Raw genomic sequence first — 25782 nt, forward strand, 5'->3', positions numbered from 1 at the left:
ACAGTTAGCAAGCATCCGATTAAATGCTTTTCTTCTATAAGTTGCTTTGGTTACACTGTCTTGTCTTCACAGCAAAAGAACAGTGACTAAGACAGACCTGTTCTTCTTAAGATGATGCTAATATAAGAACTGGCATTAGGAAAACCCATCTATCCTTTCTATTTCAATATTCCTGAAGTAGGGAACTTCGTCCTCTACATACCTGACCTTTCTAAGAACATCTGAGACTCATGAACATTTCATAACCCCCACTGGACTCTACTTCCCTGAAATTAGGAAGAGTTTATGTGTTTACATCTTGCACAGTGCTCAAACTGTCAATAAATCTGGGATAAATGACCAGCCAATGAGAGGAGGATAATTTTGTTGATTCACAGTTATTATGTAGATATTTTCCTTACATTTATTTCATTCAGGTGCTATAGGATCTCTGTCTTCTATAGTAGCCATCCAGCAAGCAATAACAAATCAGCTAATGCACTGTATTGAGCCAAGTTGGCAATTTGTTAAGGACTCTGGTATGTTAGTTAAAAGATGTACCAAACCTGATAGTAGAGAATTCCAGGAGACTGCTATGCCTTTGTAATAGAATTTGCTATAACAGGATGTATTGACTTCTGTGTGGAACTGATCCATGTCCATATAAACAGCATTACTGGGGTAGGTGGGGTTTTAATGCAAGCATGACAAGAAAGCTGACGAGAGTACACTTAAATAATGTGTAAATTATTTAACTATCCTCTATTTTAACATCTTCCTCTATAAATTGTGAAAAGAATGTCTATCTACATAAGGCAAGCCTATAATATAATAAACATGCTAAGAGGGCTTATTATGAATATTAAATGAGTATGTGAAAAGGTACCTAGTGCAGGCCATAAATGATGTTTAATCTTCTCTGTCTCTGGCCTATGTGTCCTACACAAACAAAGGACAAAACACGAATCTGGACAATTGACCCAAAGTATGAAGTCTGTAAGATATCACAAGATGTACTTTTTGATATGTGTTATGAACATGTTATAAGAACTAAGCTGGTATGAAATAATAGGGTGCATATGTAGAATAATTGAAAAGGATTAACACCACAAGTTCCTATTTACTAAAAAATGCTTAAAAGTTGAACTTGGGCAGCCACTCTAACTATCACTCTGGATAAAATAAAGCAAATGCCTCTTAAGCCAGCTTGATACGGAGAAGAATTCTGTTGGAGTCACCATCTGTGATGGACAACGAGGATTGTGGTGCTCGGGAGCTCAGATAATGAGTGTCTACTAAGAAGTTTGCAACTGTAGTTATACATTACAATCAATCAGAAACTGTCAAACTGCATGGTGTTGCTTTCCTCTCTTTACTGATGCCATTTTAGTATGACTGAAAAAAAAGCAAGAAAACAGGATATATACGACTTAAACTTTTTAGACAGTCATGTGGCAATAGTACCAAAGTTCAGGTGAACAACCTAACATTTGAGAAATGGAGAAAAAAATCCACTGGGGAAATAGAATCAAACCATATAACCATCTAGGGTAGTAAAGCTATTGTTTTAGATGCATTAAATTAAACCACACAAAATTGTCACAGTCAGATAATTTTTAAATTAAAGAAATGATAATTTGTGTTTTTAAATCTAACACCAATTAGGCTTTATTCAGAGATTAGTATGTTTTGAAACATGATGGATTTAATTGAAACATTACATCACTTATCTATTTAAATGGTGGAAAACCATTTTTCTATTAGGTTTATATTAGAAATAAAAAGATATGTAAAAGAGAAGGGCAATAGAATCCACGCCTTGGAAGGGAGGAGACCACCACTGAACTCCGTCTTATAGGAGTATGAATGAGAAAGGCACATAGAGTCTCACGGAGAGGTTGCATTCCCCAGAGAAGCAGGGGAGCTATTAGGTGTGATGCTAATAGAGACAGAAATCTTAAGGAAGCAATTCAGCCAAAGCGATGCGGGGGTAACCAGGCTTTATGGGAGGGAAGCAGAGACAGGAGAGGGAATAAGAACTAAAATATACTTTTCATTATTTACCACAAGATTTATGGAGCCCCAAAAGATAGTGGCAATGTGGAAAGTGAGTTAAAATCTCATTCAAAGCCCACATACAGATTATCTTCTCTTCTTATTTGTTCTTTCTGAGGACGTATTTATAATCAGAAAAAGATATATGAATGACAGCAGAAATGTAAAGTAGGATAGTAATCCCATAGTTAACCTTATTGTGAAGGTTGGCCTTGGGCTAAGTTTGGGAGGAAACTGTGATGGAAACAAAGAATGTCTGATGAAAAAGAATCACACCTGCATCTAAAAGGTTTGTTTGACTTTGTGGATTCAGAAAGGGGTTCTTGGTAGTTCCTGACAACTATGAGCAGTACTAGTATTAGGTAGCAGACATTCTGCTATATGTCCCTATGTTCACTCTGGTCTAATTCACCATTGGAAGTTGGTAATACCATAGATGATTCTGTGCCCATTAAATGTAGATCTTTCTTTTCTAGTATTCAAGTACAGCAAAGACTTTGTAAAATCATTAAGAAATACAAACATAAGTATGAATTATTATACAGGCTCTTATTTTGTACTCTGAGATTAATGTTTGGGGTGGAAAAATCTAGAGGAGTGTGAAGGAGACAGTGAAATTTCAAATGCATTTTGAAATAAGGATTTTGTTTGTTTGTTTTTTTCAGGGCAGCATTTATCTATGTCGCCCTGGCTGCCCTAGAATCTGATTTGTAGACTAGGCTGGCCTTGAACTCAGAGATCCATTCACCTGCCCCTGCTTCTATATGCTGGGATTAAAGATGTGAGCTACCACCTCTAGAAAAATATGAATTTTTAAAAGAAGGTAAGGCATATAATTTAGGATTAACTTTTAAGACATATAAAAAGACAAGACAAATGGGTTTGATCTAGAAACTAAGAGACAAAAATTAGTCCAGATATTAGTAAGGAATTTCTTTTCATTGTTTAGAGTTACTTTATTTTTTAAGATTCTAATATAATTACAACATTTCACCCTTATCTTTCCTCCCTCCAAACCCACCCATATACATTCCATGCTCATCTTCAAATTCACTAAGTTTTTTTTTACTAATTATTATTCCATATATATATGTGTATATATATATATATATATATATATATATATATATATATATATTCCTAAATATAACCTGTTAGATTTGTATAATGTTACTTCTATGTATGTTTTCGGGGGGGGTGCTGACCATTTAGCACTAGACAATTTTTGCAAAGGAAAAGAACTCAGTAAAAGAAAATTATAATCTTGGTACCTAGATTTTGAAAGAGTAGATTTAACTTAATGTCAGTGGGAAGAAGAGTTGTGCATCAGTGACTGGAAAGAATGGTCAAGAATCTTGTGTGAAGAGGAGATACTTGAATGGGTTCAGTTTCTTTTTTGTCAATGTCAACTAGCTGCATCCACTTTGAAGTTTTTGAGAGAGAAGATTCCCAGTCCATAGATGAGTTCAGAGGGATCAAGGTACGGCATCAATTATGCAGTCAGGAGGCAGGAGGAACATTGAGGACCTTTCCGATGTCTTCATAAAAGTGAATACAGAGACCAGTGAGTTACTTCAAGGAAGCAGAGTGTAAGGTCTTTATGATAACAGCATATGATAATGATATCTTTATGGTAATAAATTATCTTTATGATAATCAGCATTGTCCAGAGCTTGATGCCAAAAGAATTCCACTAGGTCACAGATAGGGATTTGGAAAAAAATTAGGGGCATCCAGTTTCAAGAAACCAGGGTAGGAAAGGGGGCTGTTGGAGACTGTGGTCAAAACTGTGCTGTTTCACAAACCAATAAGGAGAACAGAGAGAGTTCCAGCCCCCAGACAAGGCATTGACTAAGTGAACCACTTGGGGAAGATTCAGTGAGTGATGAGGTGAATCATAGTGAGTGAGAAATTATGGTCGATTGTTATGTATCACACAATTAAAGATTTATTAAATCACCTCTCAGCCTTCACTTTCTGGAATAATTAATCACTACAAATTATTAAAATCAGATCATTAGTTTGAATAATGAAAATCTCAGGAGAAAAAAGTTCGCTAAGGTTCATTTTTTTTAATTAAAAAGAAGTTTTTTCTAGCCTTGTCACATTAAAATTATTGTTTAGAGCTCATGTGAGTATAATATTAAATGGAGATTTTATTTTGACTTCTAAAAATTAACTTGAATTCACATTAAGTATCCCAAATGGTATTGTAAAACATTTTTACAACAGATTCATTATTAGAGAAATTCAGATATGTGTTCGTATAGTCTTTAACTAGTGTGTAAGTATAGGTACTAGCTCTACCACCATAGCTGAGATGTACTCACATCTGCCACCTGTCTGACGGGCAAGGGTGTTTGTCAAAACAAACAAAACCTGCCGGGCGGTGGTGGCGCACGCCTTTAATCCCAGCACTCGGGAGGCAGAGCCAGGTGGATCTCTGTGAGTTCGAGGCCAGCCTGGGCTACCAAGTGAGCTCCAGGAAAGGCGCAAAGCTACGCAGAGAAACCCTTTCTCGAAAAACCAAAAAAAAAAAAAAAAAAAAAGGAGCAAAAGGCATTCTGAAAAAGAAGCCCTCATTTCCTCCACAACCCACAGTGCTGTTGAGGTGTTTGTTGGGATATTCTCATTAAGGTAGACCTAGGACTGGTGTGCACTCTGACTCGTTGGTCCCAAAGACATTCTAACTCCTTTCATGTTCTATGGGTTTAGAACCCCAGCTAGGACAGTTGAGGGATTGGGGCACTGGCAGTTGGAAGCATGACAGAGGTCAAGCCCAGGGAACTCAAAGACAAGTACATGTACATGGTATGTGAAGGAAGTTAAGGTAGTCTGGGAGTGGGGCGGAGACTTGGTTTCAGTCAAAGCAAAAGTCTGCTTTTATTTAAACCTTAATAAAACAGCAAAAAAGAAGAGATTTACTGATAAAAGGATAAACCAAACAACTTTTTCTCTCAAAAGTTTACTGTTATCTTTAAAGTAAGATTATTGACTTTTAATATTGATAGTAAATGTTAAATAACCTAATAATAGCCAGAGTATACCTGATTTATTTTTACTTTACAGGCCAGTTAAATTTATTTTAAATGTTAGATAAATTACTTGCCATAGAAACACCATTAAAAAAGCCTCAAGTATAATCTGTAATCACCATTACAGGAAGGGGCTTTTATTAAAGCATGACAGCTGTTTCTCGGTAAACTCAGAAACGATCACTGGACTTCAGTCTTGCTTCCAGATTCACTTCTGTTTCAAAAACAGTGTTTGTAGCACTGAGTAGGAATATTGCTATTCATTAACACCTGACAAACGGTTAACTCCTGGTTTTGTTTGTTCGTTTGTCTGTTTTGTTGCTGTTGCTGTTTTTTCAGAAATAATAAAACAAGAGTTCATCACCAGGAAGACTTATAGTCATCTAGAAGAAAAAATAAGATTCATCATGTCTTTAAATGTCCATAATCGGAGGACCAGCAAAAAGCATTTTCAGGTCGATCCTCTTCTGATGCCCAAAGTTCCTCGAACCAATTACTTGCACCTTCAGGAAGAGAAACACAGACTACAGCTAAAGAAATTCCTCCTTCACAGGATGTTTCTTGTGGGCTACGTACAAGCCAACTTAGAGAAAAAAGAGATTACTGAATATTATGAGAAATTGTTCCAGTCAATTCTGAAGAATCACTTAGGAGAAGCAGTTACAGGATTATTGCTCGTATACTCAAGAACTTTTATGCACATCCTTGAGACCTCCAACGGCACACTTTTCCGAATTCTTCTAGATTATGTTGCCCATGAGAAGGAAGACAAAGAATATATGATACAAAATGTGAAAATTATAGTTGCTTCTCATAACATCCCCACGAGGCTGTTCATGCAGTGGCATGTTTCTGTCATCAAAGTCCCCGTTTTGTATCTAGAGGATGTGACACAATCACAGTCTCTAGCAGAGGTCACCACAGATTTTCTTTCCATGACTCACAAACTGGCACTCCACCTTTTCAAGACCGTGAAAGTGGGCACGAAAGGACCAGGTGACAACTTGCACCAAGTTGCCCCTGACCTCCTCCTCCCAGAACAAACTATTGAGTACTTATGCAAAGCTGAAGAATTCATGGATCCAGCAACATTCTTAAACATGTATAACAGACCCATACACATTACCCTGGATTCTGAGATTGTGTGGCCAGCTCCTTCCCGTTTTTAGGATGAGGAGAGATAGTGTGTGTATATCTCATTAAGATTTTTGTACAACTTTAAAAACAAATATTTAAAGTTACTCTTTCAAAAGAAAAGGAGCATAACATTTAAATAAGCACACAGAATGTTAAAACATCTAAAGCTAAACATCAGAATATATTTGCTTACTCTGATCCAAAGTTGAATAATTTTTTTCAGGTAATTGGGTTTAATAAATTTGAGTTTCATCATTTTCATGGGATAACTTTTTTTTTCTTTTAAGAAAAGTATAATTGAAAGGGATTTAACACCATTTAGGCATTTAGGTTCTCATGCATTCTCTCAACAATTAGCAAAAGGTCTTTATCATGTGGTAGAAGAAAGATGTTCTTCTTAAGAAACTTGTAACTTAAAGTGACAAGCAACCATAATATATATAAGTAATATATAATAAGATATGCTATAATGCAAATAGAATAGTAGGAAGAGGTAGAACGAACTTGGAGAACATAAGTGAATAAATCATTAATGCACAATCTACGCATCAGAGAAAATAAAACATAACCTCTGAAAATAATCCTAAAGTACCCATATCCTGGCCTATATAATCAGTAATACTGAAGCTATTATATATCTGAAAGACACAAGAATTTTTGAAACAACTAGAAAACACTATCAAATTTCAATATAATCTTATGCAACATTGATTAATTGAGCACTCCTCTGTATGACAGACATTTTTCAGTTTCCAGAGATGCAGCAATGTTCACACAAGGCTCTTGCCCACTTAAAAAACTTATTGATTACATATAAGCAATATTATAGGATGTGAATAATCCTCGTTGTTGTGTCAGATGGCATCTTATTGACAGGATGAATATATTTGAAAAAAAAAAGTATTTTCTAAAGTTAGATAGTGACCGTAAGTGCAGTGTATGGTTAAAAATTAAACATCAAATTAATTTTAAACATTTAAATTAAACATAAAATTGTAACACATAATATTACACAAAAATGTCTAATACTTACATCCAATCTAACATGCTCCTCTTACAGTGTGACCTTCAGATTCCTCCTATTTTATATGACAGGCATTATGTTTAAAATCAGACAGCCTTTGTGTCTTCTTTAACCAATAGAGTACGACAGGAACAATGCTGTGCAACCTCCAAGGCTAAGTCAAGATTCCAAGAGTCTTGCTTTGCTCACTTGAACCTGAGCTCTCAGAATCCAGGCACTATGCTATGAATACTTAAAGCAGCTTCCAGATGACATCTTCAGCAAGGGCCCAGATGACAGCCACAATCAAGTACCAGATGCTGAGTAAGACTTGATGGTTCCTGATTATCTGTTTCCATAACTGCAAGAAAGACCGGTTGACACTGTATGGAATAGAGATGGACTCTTCCTAGGAATCCTGCCCAAATTACAGACGTGAGATGATTGTGCAGTTGTCTGGAACTGTAACATATATGTATGTAAATGATTTTCATCAGTTACCAGTCATTCATTTATGTACATTACTAAATGTCTACAAGTAAGCACTTACTAGGCACCCAATCATTATTGTTGGATGGATACCTCAACAGTGATAAAATGTGTCTCCACCATATTGCCTACCCTATGTCATTTATCAGTCTCTATCATTTCCTTATATAAGAAATACTGATAGAAAACAAATTCATTAGACTAATGAAAATCATTAGTAATCTTAATTTCTAGAGAAAGTTATAGACATATCTAAATGATAATATTGCTCATTTACTTAACATACTGTAAATTTTAAGATTCATGAAATCAGAATATATTGTATGCAAATAAAATCTGTTTTCAATAAAAGAAAAAACACAAATACATAACTCAATTATACATTCATTATAGTAAGTAGACTATAATGAATTTATTCAAATGAAATTCACTCGTTATAGTAGTCACTTTAGGAGAATTTATTATCATCACCCCAACAACAACGTCATTACTAAAACGTTTTGTAACTCTTATATCAGATAAAGTTTAAAACCAAGGTAAATATAAATATTTTAGGTATATCTAATTTTTGATCGTCAAAGAAAATATACTCAATTGGTTCCATTCAGAAAGCCCTTTACACACCTATAATTTCAAGTGTGTTTCATAATATCTCTTCAATAAGATTCAGAGTATCAGGTTTTATGTTTAGGTCCTTAACCCATTTGGAGCTCAGTTTTATGCATGGTGAGAGATAAGCATCTGGTTTCATTCTTCTATTATGTGACTATCCAGCTTGACAAGCAATATTTGTTGAAGATCCTGCCCTTTATCTAATGTGTATTTTAGAACTAATTGTCAAAAATCAAGTGTATGTAGGAGTGTGGGCTTATATCTGGGTTCTGAATTCTATTCCATTTATCAATATCTTTGTTTATTTTCATTGCTTTATAGTATAATTGAAATCAAGAGGGGTGGTACCTCTGGCAATGATGAATTGTTAGGAATTTCTTTGAATATCTTGGGTCTTTCTGTTTTCATATTAAATTTGAGATTTTTTCCATTTCTATGAAGAATTGCATTGGAAGTTAAGTGGATATTGCATTGGATATATTCATTGCTTTAGATAGGATGGCCATTTCACAGTATTAATCCTACCAATCTGTGAACATTAGGAGATCCTTCCACCTTCTGATACCATCTTCAAGTTCTTCCGTGCCTAAAATTTTCATTGTATGAATCTTTTACTTGCCTGGTTTTTGGGTTTTGTTTTTTTTTTAATGCAATTGTGAATGATACTGTTTCACTGACTTCATCAGTTAATGACTTTTGTGTGATAATTTTATAAACCGCTACTTACTGAATGTGGTTATCAGGTCGAGGAGTCTTCTGTTAGAGTCTTTACAGACTTTAATGTATAGAATCATATCCATAAACAAGGAAACTTAGATTTCCTCTTTTCTTAGTTATCTTCCCGTTATCTCCTCTTGTTTTACTACTCTGATATTGCAAGGACTTCATTACAGAGAAAAGGAGAGAGTGGACATCTTTATCATGTTCCTGATTCTAGAGCAAATGATTTTCTCGATTTAGTGTCATGTTCGCTGTGGGTTTGTTCTATGTTACACTGATTGTGTTGAGATAATATTCAGATTAGGGTATTTAGTATCATTCTCTAATTAACAAAGCCAGGGATCTGTGGAAGAATTGTGGATTCTTGAGAAGCTTTAAGAAAACTGAATGAAGGTCCTGGTAAGTATAGGTCTGTCTTTCTTTTTGTCTGCCTGTCTGTCTCTCTGTTTTGTGTGGTTGTTTTTGTTTTCTATCTCTTTTTGAAAGTAGATTCTTTTCTCATACAATATATCCTGACTACAGTTTCCCCTCCCTTTAACCCCAAGCTCCATCCCACTTCCCATTTTATCCTGATCAACTCCCTTTCTGCCTCACATTTAAAAAGAACAGGATTCTGTTGGTGTTTTGATGGGAATTGCATTGAATCTGTAGATTGCTTTTGGTAAAACTGCCATTTTTACTATGTTGGTCCTGCCTATCCATGAGCATGGGAGATCTTTCCATTTTCTGACATCTTCATTTGATGACAAGAGATGGTCAGTTGGGATTGTGTCCACCTAATTATTTGGAAACTTCATTAGGATCACCTTTTTATATTTCAGCAAGTTTCTACTGCACTAGGTTTCCATGCCTACCCTGGAATTATTTTATCCCTATGACTTCTTGCATGTGTTTATACGTCTCTTCAAACTGAAGTAGTTATTCCAGTATCTTCTGTAGAGCTGAATTAGGAGTCATAAATTCCCTTAAACTGTTTTTATCACTTGAATATTTTATTTCTCCTTCAGTTTTAGCAGATATTCTATAGAGTACACTATTCTGGGTTGACAATAATTGTCTCAGTTCTCTGTGTTACTTTGTTTCTGAACTGGGACCTGAATATCTGAAGGCCTTTGTCAGTAAAATCTTTCTTACTTTTGCTTAAATAACCTTTCTTTTTCTGGTGTAGGTGTGAGCAATGCTCAGCAGAGTATGAAGCTGCAAGAGGATTTAGATATTGTTTTCTTTTGTTGGATTTGTATTGAATGCTAAAGATTCTACTGCATGACTGAACAGACATTATTCAAGAGTCAGCATGTACTTTGCTGGCCCTCTCCTCTGCTGTCTTCTGGTGTGGCTCACCTAGTCCAGTTGCGGTGCTTTGAGTAGGCTTTGGTCGACCAGCAGCGGTAGGTAGATTTTGTTAAACTAGATGTATACTTAGGCCTTGTATATCAATTCATGGAAAGCAGAGCCTACCTGAGAAAGCTGAAAAGTGAGATTTTGGGGTAACAGAAACCTTATAGGATGGATGGGATTTGGCTTATTTGGTGTGAGGGGTGGATGGCAGATTCCAGAGGATCCAGGCATTCTGACCACACTTGGTAATGTGATCCCACAGGAGTTGTGACATTTATATGGTGTGGCAGAAAAATGCTTACCCGGTGTCTCAGAGAAAGGTGATTATGAGGGAAGTGAACTGCATGCTACAAAAGAACAGAGCCTAGCTGATATGTCAGGAAGAGAGGTCCCAGAAGAGCCTAGCCTAGTGGACTATGGTGGCCTAATGACATAGGGAAGTCTTGGAAGATCTTGGCAGGTTTATGGGTTGATTCAGAGGGAACCCAGCTGGCTGCAAGGGGAAGGGAAGTCCCTAAGGAGCTAAGCAGGCCTATAGAAGACAAAGGAACAGATCTACCTAGTGACGTGAGGATGGGTGGTCTCTCAAGTCCCAAAGAGATTTCAATAAGTTTAGCAATATATATGCATTTCAAATAAGGTAAACAGCTCTAGCAGGTGAAAACCCCCTCCAGCTTCCTGGAGAAGTGAAAATATGTCAGCCTATTGCCAAATTCACATAGCAAAATACTTCCAGATTACTACATATTACATTAATTGACTTAATGTAGAATTAGAGTTCTTCCTCTTGGGGTCAGTTATTAAATTTCCAGATAACTGGAAGATATCTGGAAAGATTTACATGATAAATATAATATATAGATTTTTAAGAAAACAGAGACAAAAAGACCAAAAGTATCTTTCAAATACTTTAAGACATTGTCCTGGAAATAAGGATTCAGAAACTTAAAGACACTAAATTGTTTTTCTTGAAGCAAGGGCAAGTATTGATAAAAGATAGTCTCATTTCATTTCAAAATATTAAGTATACAAATCTTTATTCTTTTACAAATCTTTAAGAAAATTATTTTTCATCTCAATTTTCTTGTTTTAGAATTGTTAATTGTGTTGTGATTTAATGTCAAAGTAAGTTTTATATTAGTTTGATTGATAACTTACTACAAAAAATAATCCTAATTCTGTTCTTTAATTTTAATACAATTTCAGTATTTATTATTTAGCTATTTGTCTCATTATTAATTTATAATAATGGCTAACCTGTTGGCCAATTAATATATTCTTGCTAGTATGTTCCTATATAGATACAAATTCAGGAGAGATATGTCTTATAACTTAGATCAACTGCATTTGATTTAACCGAATGAGAATATCACCTGAATTTTTCAGTTAAAAAGCTTAAATTTTATCCACAAAATGATTATGAAGTAATTAATAGCATTTTTGATTCTTTCTTTTCTGCCTCTGCTCACTATAGCTATATTCTTTTCCAATCCAATCTCGGCTGTGACCTCAACTCCCATATAAGAGCTAATGACTCCAAATGTGCGTTGATGTCTTTGTTCACTTACTATGTACTCATTGCATAAACTATAGTTTTCATTGCTGTTAGGACCTGGACTTTATGGTCTTTATGGTATGTGTGTGTGTGCGTGTGCATGTGCGTGTGCATGTGCGTGTGCGTGCGTGTGTGTGTGTGTGTGTGTGTGTGTGTGTGTGTGTGTGTATGCATGAGAATCATAGTTCTAATGACTATGTCTTCTAGAAGTAGAAATTAAAACTATTTCTTGCCCCACCTTGGATTAACTTTCAGAATCTCTGGATGGGTATTGCACAGTCCAGTTCCTTCCATATGGTTCTTTCTAGAATTCAAAGCCTCCTCTGGCAATAGGAGCTAAATTGATTTTTTTTATACATTATCATTTCTTGCACGAGATAGAAAGTAACTTTTCCAGGAGATAAGGAAGAGAAAGAACAGGAGATTAGCAGCCTTGCTATGTATATTAAGATTGGCTAATAAAGAATACTAGAAATGAGAGCAGAAAGTGGAAAAGCTCTTGGCTAAGAATAAGTGCTGTCCCTTTGAAGAATAGAAGATCAGAGTGTCTGGAGTACTGAGACAAGACAAACATGGATGGAGAATGTGGCTAGAACTAAAGGATGTGAGGATTTACCATCATGGTCGGGGTTGAACTCTCTTTCACCCATTACTATAACAGACCTCTCCTGTGCTCCATTCTTTGTGTAGGGCCTTCCCGATGTACTATATTTAAAGGCCACGTGCATCTCCCCCAGGACCCCAGTGAAACCCATCACTCTTTACCACCACGGTCCCTTCAGTCTGCCACTCGCCTCCAATTCCACCACTGTCCCTTCAGTCTGCCACTCGACTCCACTTCCACCACTGTCCCTTCAGTCTGCCACTCGACTCCACTTCTGCTCATTCTTGGTATGAAAGTCTCAAAATGGTTGCTAACCAGAATTCCAAAAATCACCCTAGAATCTTCCTTTTTGTCTTTGATAGACACTTAATAAAAGCTTCACCCATCTTTCACAATATCTTTAGTTGCTGGACTTATTTCCATGCCCCACTTTGGGCTCTTCATAACTCCAATCTCTTCTTCCTTTCCTCACCCCCCCCATGCCACCTACATCATTCATCAGTAAAAGTTAAGGGAAGGATGGGAGGCTTCACCTTCTTTGAGGAGCAGATGGGGGTGAGTCTACATTTTAGGACTGATCATAAGTATTATACTAATAATGGTGTGAAGTTCTCAAGAAATGTTATAACTCTGATATTCAAAATCCTTTAGCAGTCTCTCTTCACCTCCAGAAGACAATGCCATACTCTACCAGTGTGCAACAATTTTTATACATGTAAAGCAAGTAGTTCATATCTCTGATCTGTTTATAAAATACTGGTCCAATATAAGAACAATATTTCAAGATCATTAAACATAAAGCTGTTTATGGAGGAAGAAATTCCTAAATGTTAAAAAGTATCAGCATTTTTTTTTCTGAAATTGGCTTTTCTGAAATCCCCTCCTAAATAACTTATCAGTCTTCTTCTTCCTCCCCTTTATCATTCACACTTGCATTTTAGCAAGCAGAGACAATGCATTACTGCTTTACACTGAAGTTTCTCTACTAATAATACATGATATCTTGTAGTATTTTAATTGATTCCTACACATTTGATCTTATCCGGAGAATATCATTTCTTGACCACCTACTCTATGCAGCAAAATTTTTTATAAAGTCATAAAAAAACATCGAAGTCACATGAATGACCACTATTTTCTATCATCTCTGTTACTACCTCATTATTTGTCCTTAGACAGACAATTTATTCCTTTTGGGGGCCTCTGGTCACTGACATTGTAAAATTCATGAATGTCATAAAGAAGGCCACAAAGCCCAAGAGGTATCAGTTGTACTGTGTTTGAAAGTTAATACTATGCATATTTAAACAATTAAGAAGTCAGAGGCTAGAATTAAAATGTTTCCAATAAAATCTTTAACCCAGAGTCTGAAATAATGGCTTAACCCACCTATGGACAGTGTTTGTCAGAAAATTAAATTTTTTCTCAATGTGTATGAATCAATTAAAATACTACAAGATATCATGTATTATTATTATTATAGAAACTTCAATGTAAAGCAGTAATACATTGTCTTTGCTTGCTAAAAACCATAGTGTGAATGATAAAGGGGAGGTAGAAAACATGCATTCTGGGCTAAGGCTAGGGTTCAGTGCATGGATTAAAACCCTGAGTTCAATCTCCAGCATCAGAAAAAAAAATGAAAAACATTTGTTTTGGTGCAAAATAATATAGGAAACTACAATATCTAATATATATATATTACTATTACACCTACACATGGTTTGGTAGTACCATGGAATCAAAAGAGTATAAAATGTATCTTCATCATATTGATTGTCACCCCTAACATGCACACACACACACACACACACACACACACAAACCACACCACACAGGTACTCAACTATTATCACATTTCCCACCCACATTCATGTCCTTTGATATTTATTTATGGATTGATTTATTTAGTCACTAACTCTGTGTTGTCCATAGGTTCATGGGTGCTGGGTCATTCACTGGGATATGGATAAAATACCATTGACCAACCTCCCAACAAAAACTGACTTCCTCTGCCCAGAATCCATCAATTGCCAATAGCTCTCCAGCTATAGGTGAGGCCTTGGGAAGCCCTCTTCCCTCCATGCTAGAATTTTAACTGGCTTTGTCTTATTTAGGTAACCACAACCACTGCAGGTTTACATGTACAACAGTCATGTCATGTCCAAAGGACAGCATTTTTCACAGCCTCCCTATATTCTCTAGCTCTTACATTTTTTTCATTCCCATTTCTGTAGGGAGTAGTGATGCAGGTGTATAATCTATAACTGAGCACACATAGTTACTTATTCTAAGCATTTTGAATAGCTACAAGTATTAAGCAATACCCACTATTCGCTAAAAATCATCTCTGACCAAGGGTGAGGGAAACACAAATCTACAAACAAAAGCACAAATATTTAGAAGACAGTGTGACAACATGAATACTTACAAACAACAGTATGTCTCCCCCAAGTGTGTGTAGATTACCTACCAATAGATTTTTATTGCATTTACAGTACCAGGCATAAGTTCCTTCCTGTGAAGCAGAATCCAAATCTATCAATAGAGCAGCTGGTTACCCCTATAAACAGTATTGCCACCATTGCACTAGCAAGCAGATTTTGCATGGAAGACTGATATTTTTAACATACAAAATAGACTACTATATGAGGCCATTGGCATCTTTATCCCACTGGCAGAGTGCATAGCTGTAGACAAATTTCTAAATGGTCTTATTAAATAAAAAACACAGAGCCAAATATAGGGGTGAAAGCCTTAGAGATCAGGGAAATAGGAATAGCCACCAGCCAACCTTACCTCACCATCTCTGCAGCTTCCAAGTGCCACAACTTCCTGTATACCCAGGCTTTTATTGTCTTGCTGTTCTGCCCCTCTCATTGGCTATTTTAGCCCAGGTACCTAACTTCCTCTTCCTACACAGCTGTCACTTTCTCTATGTCTGCACAGACCTCCAGGTCTCTATGGTTGGTACTGGGATTAAAGGCATATGTCACCACACTTGGTTCTGTTTCCTAGTGTGGCCTTGAACACACAGAGGCCCTGCCTGCTAAGTGATAGGATTAAGGGCTTGTGCTACCACTGCCTGACTTCTGTGTTTACTTCAAATGGTTTGCTGTTTCCTCTGACCTCCAGACAAACTTTATTTATTAACATACAAATAAAATATCACCACATTTCAGCACAAATAAAATATCACCACACATAGCATCTGCCAATACTCTGAAAACTACCTAGAAGGGAAAGAGTTTCCTTAGCAGTTCAAATGGATTTACCTGTACCCTGCAAGCAAAGTATGTGGTCTCCAGCAATAGTGTCTGGTCATCTAGTTATGGCACATCTCCTGGGATAGATGTTGTTCACTAATGTTGGATACCTATGTTCAACCTCCATTTTTAAATTGTATTTTAGTTCTTTTACAAACTGGTGAGGTTTCTCAAAGCTTCTTTCTCTGTCCCTAGTTTGGGTTAACCCACTGCAATCCTCCACACAACCCCCGGACTCCATCCCTGCATATATTTTTAGCTGCCAGTGTTTCTCCTTTTTATTTCATGTAATATACATCCTACTATCTTCTCCTACCACATTTTCAATTGTGTTTTGAGATCATAGGTCTCTGGTAGCTTCTTCGTGTACACTTCATTTTGATAAACCCTTCCCTTAGACCCTGGTTTCCCTATTCCCATATTTCTACATGAACATCTCTACATAATCTTTATCCACATTCCATGGGAGCATACATCAGGCTTAATGAGTTTAATTCCTTCCACTAGTAAAATAAAATAAAAAACATTAAAAATTTTGTGCTGACCACTTAAAATATGTACAGAGTGCATGAATTAGAAAAGTACATGAAAGTCTACACATGACATCCCCCAATAGTATCCACTCCATTTTCAATGAATATTTGCATGAAAAGATATGTTTTGTAATAAACTGCCCATTGCTTTGGCAAGTCACAGATTTTATTTTATTAACATTTTTCTCATTTATTTTACACACTGACCACAGTATCCTCTCCTTCCTCTCTTCCCATTCCCCACTACCTTCTATCTACCCCCTTCCCTAACCACTCCTCTTCTCCATTCAGAAAGGGGCAGGCCTCCTATGGGCTTGAACAAAGCATGCCACATCAAGTTGAGGCAGGGAAGAGCTCCTCCCCATGCATCAAAGCTAGGTGAGGTGATCCAACACAGGATTGCCTTTACTAACTTTATTAACCTTCACTTTACCTTTCCTAACTTTACTAACACAGCAATCATGGACTGGAAAGCTATATCAAGACATTGTTAGGCATGGATGAGCAGAGCTGTAAGCATAAGATACAACATAATTTTACCTTCCCATATACTCAGCCTCTTTTCATCCCAGAAACAGAAATATTAGACAGACACAATAATTATTATATTAGTAGATACACAAATTGCTATGATGTCCTAATACATCCAATTTGAAGAGTAGAGGAATGTATCTAAAGAAAGAAGAAAAGGCTGAAAATATTTCAAAAAAGCAGATAAGGCAGGGCCTGAAGTAAAATGGGGCTTATGAGAGATGAGACTGGAGAAGTAGATGTGGAGCCAACTTAGTCGCAGAAAGCAGGTGAGTGCCATGACTTTTTCCTCAAAACAAATAGGACGGAGTTTCATTTTTACATGTGATATGGTTAGAGGTGTATTATAGCCGAACCATTTTGAATTTTGGAGAAGAGACTGAGCGGGAACTCAGTAATTAGACTAGAGATGTAGCAGTTTAGGGACTGTGAGACCAGTTAGTAAAGGAGGTGGTGGAAGTCCACAGAGAGACATTGAGTCACATGCTCTCTCTTCATGGATCAATGATACCACACTAGCAGATTTTGCTCTGAGATCTGGTTCTTTTCCAGATCACCTCCTTCTTTACCCAGTCAAGACATGCTAGTAAATTACAAATTACAGTAAAATATCAATTTTCCAAACTGATGACTTTAAAGAGCAATAATGCATAATCAAAATGATGGTAAATTTATGAACCATTTATCTCTGTGATGTATATCCTTAATTTGAATGTAAGTAGATCTTATATGTAATTTATAGCAAAATGAAAAGGCATTTCAACTGAAATGACTCAAAAAGACCCAGAAAGTTTTCCAACATCTCTGCTACAGTTTTCTATTGTACCTTGTGTTTATGTCATACTTTAAGTCAATGTAACACCTTACAATCAACTAATATACTATATAATTTTTAGAAAAAAAGAGGTAATCAAGTTCCATCTACTCCTGGAGTATTTCCTTATTATTGTAAAATCCTCAAAACCCTCTGAAAAGTTTCATTAACAAAAGTTATGAAAGTAGTATCCAACATCCTTCATTAAAAACAGCCAGAATCTCTTTCCAACATTTACTCTCTGTTAAGAAACATAAGTATTTCCTCTCTAAGACATTTCATATTGAGATAGCAAGCACATGTTAAAACTAAGCAGGCTTGAGACTGGTCTACTGAAGCCTGAGTCTTCTGTGAGCCACACGAAATGAGCAGAATCTTTGCCCACATCATAGTGAGTGCTCACCGGTATAAAGGAGAAAGACAACCAAAGCCTGCATCATTCTTATTCTCTCTGATGAAACTAGATCTGAACTTATGCTGCCTTATTTGTTATTTAGAATTATTTTTAAAACGTCCTGTTACCAGTAACTTCCCCCAGTCTTCTAGAACACAAAACACAAACATTAAAAGTTTTTAAAAGCTGGCGTCTAAGTCACATGGTCATCAGATTGTACTTTCAGTAATGGGGATGTTGAGTAGTAAGCTGTAAAATGCCAAAAAGTTCTTATATGGTAAGTGACTATGTAGTGCTCATTCTCAGATGAGAAAATCAAACCGCATCCCCTTTTCTAAGGCTCATGGAGCACTGAGGGAGAGGGCCAGAAAGGTGGTAAAAAGCATCAGTCCCAGAGGGCTGCATATATATATATATATATATATATATATATATATATATATCACATAAAGGGAGGCAATTATGAATCTGACATACACACTTTGCAAATATTTCTGTAACCTAACACTATGGTGATATTTTATTTGTACTAAAATGTGATTTTAATTTTATGTTAATAAATAAAGTTGCCCTGGGGTCAGAGCTATTAGAGCCATAGCAAGAGCATGGTGGTTAGAAGAGCTAGGTAGATTTCTGTGTGTTCAGGGATACAGCCAGTATTGGAGACATACGCCTTTAAGACCTGGAGGGCGGTACTTACAAGCAGTGACGAGGCAGTCATGTGGTTGGGTTTACAACCAATGAGAAGGCAGAACAGAAAGACTATTTAAAGACAGACAAACAGGAAGAAGCTCTCTCGGGGAAGCTAGGAGCACTGCAGGAGGTAAGATTTTAGCTCTGAGCTCTGACCTCTCTGCTTTCTCTTTTACATTGGCTCTGTGTTTCTTATTTTAATAAGACAATTGGTTACATCTACATAACACTGTTTAGGACACTCATTCATTATGCTAATTATTTCATATACATCATACACTTCATGAATTTGAAACTTGTGGTCATCAATGGCTATGCAGGGTTCAGTCTCCATGTCTTCTCTCCTTTTGCAGAGTAGGAGGAAGGAGAAAGGAAGGCTGGAAACACCTAATGATATGGTCCCAGTCTGTGGCCCACACAGGGAGCTGGGAAAAGCGTTCTCTTAGGGTGGTAGGTGAGCAACGCCTGTCAAATAAGGCTCAGAATGGAAGTGGGAAAGACACAATTGACAGGGTGATCTCGTCATTTATACAATGCCTAGTCATGCGTGCTGTTAATTTCAGTAGTTAAAGCCAATTTTCCCACTTGCTTGGGAACAACTTTTTTTCCATGTCGATTTAGAGAATTTTATATATACATGTAAATATATTAATAAAGGAAAGTATGAAGCAAAAGTACAAAGAGGTGAAACCCCCAGGAACAATAATAAAAAAAAAACCTGTTACCTCAGCTCCTGGTTTTATTTCCCAGTCCTAGCTAGGGTCTACTTCTGAATTTATCCAGTCAATTTTTCTGTTTCGTTTAAGTAAGGTAAACTAATGTGCATGCATTTTCTGTTTTCTCTTTTACCCCCTAAATGATTCCTAAGCAAACTAACATTCTTTAAAACAACATTGTCACATATAATAGAATGAATTCTCATTTTCACATTAGAAAAATTCCTATCTTGGAATTTCTGCTGGCGATCTAGACTTTAAGAAAGCTGTTTAATCAACAAGCTTCAGTTCTCTTGCCTCTAAATTGAATATTGAACCTTCAGCATGGTAACTCATATGAGAAAATAACCAATGACTGCATAAACATTTTTAATTAAACTGCATTTGGAGTATGGTGTGCTTGTTTGCACTTTCCACAGCACAGTTATAACACAGGATGGTTTGAATTTGGACCAGTAGCCCAGGGTTACTTCAGGAACACCATGCCAATTAGTCAAGCTGCTGCTATACAATGCATCACCAGTCCTGGAGCGTGGCATATTATAGTGTATCTTAGAAGTATGAAACGCAGAATGAATCCCTGCCTGAGCAGATCTTCACCGTTGTTCTAATCGTCTCTGGAAAAGTCTGAGACCCTTTGATAAATGTCTAAATGCCAATGGAGACAACCAGATCCTGATCTGTTAATTAACTTTTATTAGTTTGCATTATGGAAACTCCACTTAAATTACTCAATAGTAATGTGAATGTTATAAAATTATATCACCATTCTAATGAAATGGCTTAATATACTTATGAAAGAATTTTTATTATTATTTCAAAGACCTTAAAATCCAAAAAAGGATGAAAATGGGCTTATGTCAGTTTTAAGGGGTTTTGTTTCCATTATATGTTTCTAAGAACAAACTGTTTGGTTAATTACATATACTCAAAGGAATTAGGAAATAAACCCATTATGCCTTGTCATCTGAAATACATAAATTGATTTTTAATATTCACCCCTATGAAGAGAGTTAATATATGACATGATAAGAAAATGTGCATAGTGATAAAGGAGGCAAAATTTGCATTGTCTTTCTTCTTACTAAGATGGGTGGATCATTTGGGATTTTCAAACTGACATTTGTAGCTTACATGACAAAAATTATTTATTCAATATATTTACTTTTGAATCCTTGTGCATTTTTAGTATCATTTGGTTCTTAGAATATTTTCTTATATTTGTATTATTTATTAAATAACATGAGCCTTGTAATTTTACTAAATGAAAAATCAAAACAGGAAGTGAGTATACATATATATGCATATATATATATATATATATACATTTCTACGGGTTTTATTAATCCCATTGTACATTGTACATATATATATACACACAACTTTGACTTTTAACTTAATGATTACATTGTGAACACTCTAATAAATTATGATTGAATGGGTAAGTGAATTAGCACCATTTTATTGAGCATCTACTAACCTGTGTATGAACATCTAGAATTAGCACGATTTATCTGAAATAAAATAGGTGCTCTTTACCTTTATTACGGTTGGGAACTGTGTTTTGAAGGATGAGTAGTCACTGAGGACCACAGAGGATACCCTCAAGAGTTAATAAAAGAAAAGGAAGTGGAAAGCAAGCAAGCAAATAATAAGATATCATTCAGTGTCTATCTCAACAATATAGAGTTGAGATTGGTTCCATGGTTTTGCAGTGTTAATGTGAGCAATATATTCACAGGCTTCTTGTTTGAAGTTCCAGGCCCAGATCCAGGCCTTTGATTCATTAGATCATTCAAGTGCTGAAAACTTGCAATATATCCAAATTTAGATGACTAATGAGTGCTAAAGGCCTTTCTACTTTAACTTTCTTAAAAGTAGCTACATTGGGGCCTGGAGAGATGGCTCAGTGGTTATGAGCACTCTCTGCTCTTGCTAGAGGTCCTGTGTTCAATTTCCAGCCTGCAAGGGGTTTCTCGGATCTCTAACTCCAGTTCCAGGGGATCTGACGCCCTCTACTGGCTTCTCTGAGCATCACATACACATGCATACCTGCAGACAAAACACTCATAAGTAAAAACAAATAGATCACTTTCTTAAAAAGTAACTAAGTTGTCATAATGGGTAATTAATATACCAGTCTTATTTCTACCTGTATTTCTATAGTCAGAGAAAAGTGACACACACAGGGAATATTTGCATTTATTATAGTTAAATCAGCCAGCTTGTTCTCTCTCTAAAATATTTACAAATTTTAAATTGTAATTGAAAACTGAACTTATACATGTAATAAATGTCCATTATTACATTTACATATATTTTTAATGTACACTCTCCATTCTAGACTTTAAATTACATCACGGCAGACAACATGGGCTACCGGATATATACATCAGAAGCCCCATCAGCAGCACAATGCCAGACACCAATAGTCATGGCATAGTCTCTCTTCTTAGGAAGACGACTGATTTCCTAGACAGGGTTTAGAAGTCTGGGGAGGGGTTCAGGGCAAAGACAGGCTAGGGAAGTATTTAGCAATGAAAAGGTTGATTAACCTGGAAAGAAGTTGCAGAATATTCTTAAACTTCAGCCTTAGGTTATTAGATAAAAACAAAGTCCCCCACCAAGAAGGAAGCACATTTGGGGGAAGACTGGTTGAATTTTGGAGATTATGCTTTTAAGATGTCTATGAGAAACAATAACAAGTAAATATTTATTCATGTCAATGAATCAAAACATCTGAGATAGGGTAAGTGGACTCAGACTCATAGATGCTCATCATCTGGTTCTTAGAACCTATAAAGCTGTGCATTACAAAAGAATTTACAGATATGACCAAGCAAGCATATTAGTTATTTTTGTGTACCAGACACAAACATCTTAAAAGGAGCAACCACTAATTTTAGATCAACAGTTTTAGACTGTTCATGCCATACTCCTTCGCTCCCTTGATTCTGTGGACAGACCATGAAGACAACAGCAGCACATAGCAGAGGCGGTTGCCCTCATGAAGGACAGGTAATAAAGAGTAGACACCAGAACCAGGAAACTAACACAGCCTTCGAAGTCACACTTCCAGTGACCTACTTACTCCCATTTGGCTCCACCTCTGAAATGCTTCAGAGCCTCTCAAAATAGCACCACCTGTAGCTCAAATCCGAGCACTCAATACAAGAGCCTTTTGGGGACGGGGCATTGCATTTCCTAACTATACTAGCAAATTACCTTAAAAGGGACAGCCATCTTCGATTATAACCGGTAGGCCTTGTATAATCCTTTAACAAAGAGATTGTTCCCACAGCAAAGAGTTTCAACAATGGCAGTGTCGGGGCTGCAATCAATGTGTAAGTAAAGCTGGCTACCATAAATTCCAAAAGCTTTCCTTACTTGTCCAACTTTGTTGAACTCTCTTACATTCTCTGGTTCGTGGCTACCTATTACCTTTCCTTCTGAAGCCTGCAGGTTTTGATCCTTGAACACAATTATTTCTACTCAATTATCACATTTCTATAGATACAAACATTTCTAGAAATAGAACATTCATGTGTGTGCAGGCAAAGCACATGAAATCATGCATTTATGTACACATATATGATTTCCTGCCTAATGAATGCTCCTCGCTCTGTTTCTGCATTCCTATAGTAAACGATATATACGCAGTGCTAAGTGTTTATCTGCTGGCAATCAGTCCTATTCTCACTTTTCTACTCTCCTGGGATGAAACTACTGGCTGGAAGCCTACAAAGTGCATTGCTCAGAGTGCCTTGCCAGCTGGTTTCCAGTTAGATCTGCCAATGGGAAGCACTAGGGGGGAATGCAAGCTAGGAGAAGGGGGTGGGGGAGGAAGCCTTTTTTTCCTTTAGCTTCTGAGTCTGAGGACTGCCTTCCCATGTTAATCATCAAGAGTTCTGATGTGGTGGCAGCAGCAGGCAGGGCTGGCCCAAGCAGTGACCGAAGTCGTAGACACCACCTGCTGGGCAGGGTATCAGCTCCCACCAGCTGTATTGGGACTCCCGTGTGACTGCAACGCAAGTCTGTGGCCTCAGAATCTTCATCTGAACCTCTCAGCCACCAGTGTCAAGTCAGACACCTGCAAGTTCACGTGAGGTCACTCGCCTTTCCTCCTCTAGCCTAGGGGCCATTGTACTCCCCAGCAAGTGCCACTCTTGATGGGTAACAGGGCCTCTGGCTTTCTCTCCCTCGGCCTCTTCAACAGTCTGTAGAGCCCTCTATTTGAAAGGCTGAGAATGGCTTCTGTTACCCTGGCTATACATCGATGTAAACATTTATTTCAACATGAAGTAGCAAATGATATACATTGAGGTTTTTTTTGAATGTCATAACAACAGAATGTGCTTCATAAAAGCTTATACCTACATACCAATATAATCCTTGCTCATAGTGTGAGTGTGTGTATAACTATATAGTGCTTGGTTGTGTAACATTTCCTTATTTCAAATAATTTACTGGAAAAATAAGGGTTTTTTTTTTTTTGGTTTTTTTGGCTTTTTTTGGAAAGTGATAAGGTAGTATGATTGCTGTTAGAAATTCCAGAGGCAGTAGAAGACTTTAAGACAAAATAATGAGGTTGGATGCTTACCAGAAAAGACAATAGTTTTAAATTAAAAATCTATCCCTACAAAAACAGAAGGATTCCTTCTCCAAGGCAGTGAGATCATAAAAACAAACACTTCTACTTCTCCCAATTTGCTCTGATAAAAACACGAAGAGAAACAGAAAAGCCACATCGCATGTATCATCGCCTTGAATTAAAGCTGTGTCAGAGAAGCAGGCCACACTAAGCATTTTCATTAGGAAAGCTGTACAGACACTGGGCTGCTATTTGGAGCAATTGTGTGAAACAGAATGCTACCCTCCTTCACCATGCTTGCACTTCTGTCCCCAACACAATATAGTGCCAGCAATCTTACCAGACCATCACGAAGAGACACAATTCCAAGTTATTCATGTAAATGTGCCAAATTTCCTGTCACTATAATGAACATGCTAACAGGTCACAGAAAACTGCTTTTAACAGGCCTGACATATAGTTCAAGAAGTTACCACTGGCTCCCTTTCATTATGTACTTCCAGCTGTCAACCTAGCCCTTACAGTGGCCATATTTGACAAGGGGTATCTCAAGTAAATAACATGAGAATCTCAATGGCAAAGCAGTGCTGTCACAGAGTTAGTTAGAGACAAAACTAGATATTCAATACAACTCTGAAATTAATGCCCATAAGCATTTCTGTAGACTTGGTAAGAAGGAAGATGTTTCATGTTCCCACTTCAAGAGTACAGGGTAAGTTCATAAAGCAGGGCAAAATACAGCCACATACAAACTACTGACATTTTGGTTGAGGCAACTACAGAAGAAGTGGTGTTCCTTAAGATTAGCATGCATCTGTGCAGAGGTCTACAAAATTAATTTGCAGTTCTTCCTTCTTGCAAGAAAGAGACCATTCATCATGAATATACTACACAAGCAACTAGATTAATGATATTGCAACTCTGGACTCTATTTTCTTGTTTTCGAACTACTTCCATTATAATTTTGTTAGTGTTCATAAAACTTCATTGGTACCTAGATCATTTGGCACAGCCAAAGTAATCAACAAGACCTAAAGTTGGGACAACAGAATGATGATATTTATTTCTGTCATGAGATTTAAACTCATATGTCTGTTCACATGACATGATTCATTTGCTTATTACACAGCCTATAGGGTCTTGGATGGTTGTCACTCTGAATATACCTTCACTCAATTCATAGGCCATTTCCAAGCCCCATACCCGGGAATTATTATTAGGATTTTAGGATTAGGTCCTGCCTCAGATTCTTCATATCTCAGGTCACCCACAATTTACACTAGAAAAGCTTCTGCAATTCTAGAATGAGGAAATCTCTCTCTCTCTCTCTCTCTCTCTCTCTCTCTCTCTCTCTCTCTCTCTCTCTCTCTCTCTCTCTCTCTCCCTCCCTCCCTCTCTCTCTCTCTCTCTCTCCCTCTCTCTCTCCCTCTCTCTCTTCCTCTCTCTCTCCCTCTCTCTCTGTGTCTCTGTCTCTGTCTCTCTCTGTCTCTATCTCTCTGTCTCTTTGTCTCCTCTGTCTCTGTCTCTCTCTCTGTCTCTCTCTCTCTCACACACACACATACACACACATCAGTTACCTTTTCTTGTACATTTCTAGGATACTGTGGAACACATTTTTCAGTTAGCTCCATTCCTACTTTGCCATCTCCTGTGTCTGACATGTATTAAGGATCCCCAAATAGTCCATGACAGCTTAAGATCTAAATTCCACCAGCTT

The 25782-nt window shown here is 36.9% G+C and overlaps 2 protein-coding genes and 1 pseudogene across 5 annotated transcripts in view; 2 read left to right on the top strand and 1 right to left on the bottom strand.

Moving 5' to 3' along the window:
• The window catches only part of LOC102910383 (protein transport protein Sec61 subunit gamma pseudogene), a 195031-nt pseudogene extending 194280 nt beyond the window's left edge, over window positions 1-751 (top strand).
• Znf804b (zinc finger protein 804B) overlaps window positions 1-25782 on the bottom strand; it is a 522342-nt gene that overhangs the window by 482036 nt on the left and 14524 nt on the right. The window lies entirely within an intron of this gene.
• Window positions 4731-7820, top strand: Tex47 (testis expressed 47). 4 transcript variants are annotated; one of them, XR_013049713.1, is made up of 3 exons: window positions 4731-4845; window positions 5409-6429; window positions 7350-7820. XR_013049713.1 is itself a non-coding variant. In XM_076566279.1 (3 exons), exons 1-2 carry the CDS (start codon window positions 4740-4742, stop codon window positions 6236-6238), a joined length of 936 nt encoding a protein of 311 aa, XP_076422394.1. In that variant the 5' UTR covers window positions 4731-4739; the 3' UTR covers window positions 6239-6254; window positions 7350-7820. The 4 variants fall into 4 exon arrangements, 3 of the variants coding, with proteins under 3 accessions (XP_076422394.1, XP_042128786.2, XP_042128787.1); XM_076566279.1 differs by having other exon boundaries at window positions 5409-6254; XM_042272852.2 differs by having other exon boundaries at window positions 5409-7820.

This window comes from Peromyscus maniculatus, chromosome 3, assembly GCF_049852395.1.
Source record: "Peromyscus maniculatus bairdii isolate BWxNUB_F1_BW_parent chromosome 3, HU_Pman_BW_mat_3.1, whole genome shotgun sequence".
Classification (NCBI taxonomy): domain Eukaryota; kingdom Metazoa; phylum Chordata; class Mammalia; order Rodentia; family Cricetidae; genus Peromyscus; species Peromyscus maniculatus.

What these genes read in the sequence shown, in the direction of transcription:
- Tex47 (XM_042272852.2), top strand. Translation starts at nt 4,740, where the DNA reads ATGGGTTTAGAACCCCAGCTAGGACAGTTGAGGGATTGGGGCACTGGC. An exon ending in AAGACAAGTACATGTACATG is followed by an intron (nt 4,846 to 5,408) that starts GTATGTGAAGGA and finishes CTGTTTTTTCAG; the next exon opens with AAATAATAAAACAAGAGTTC.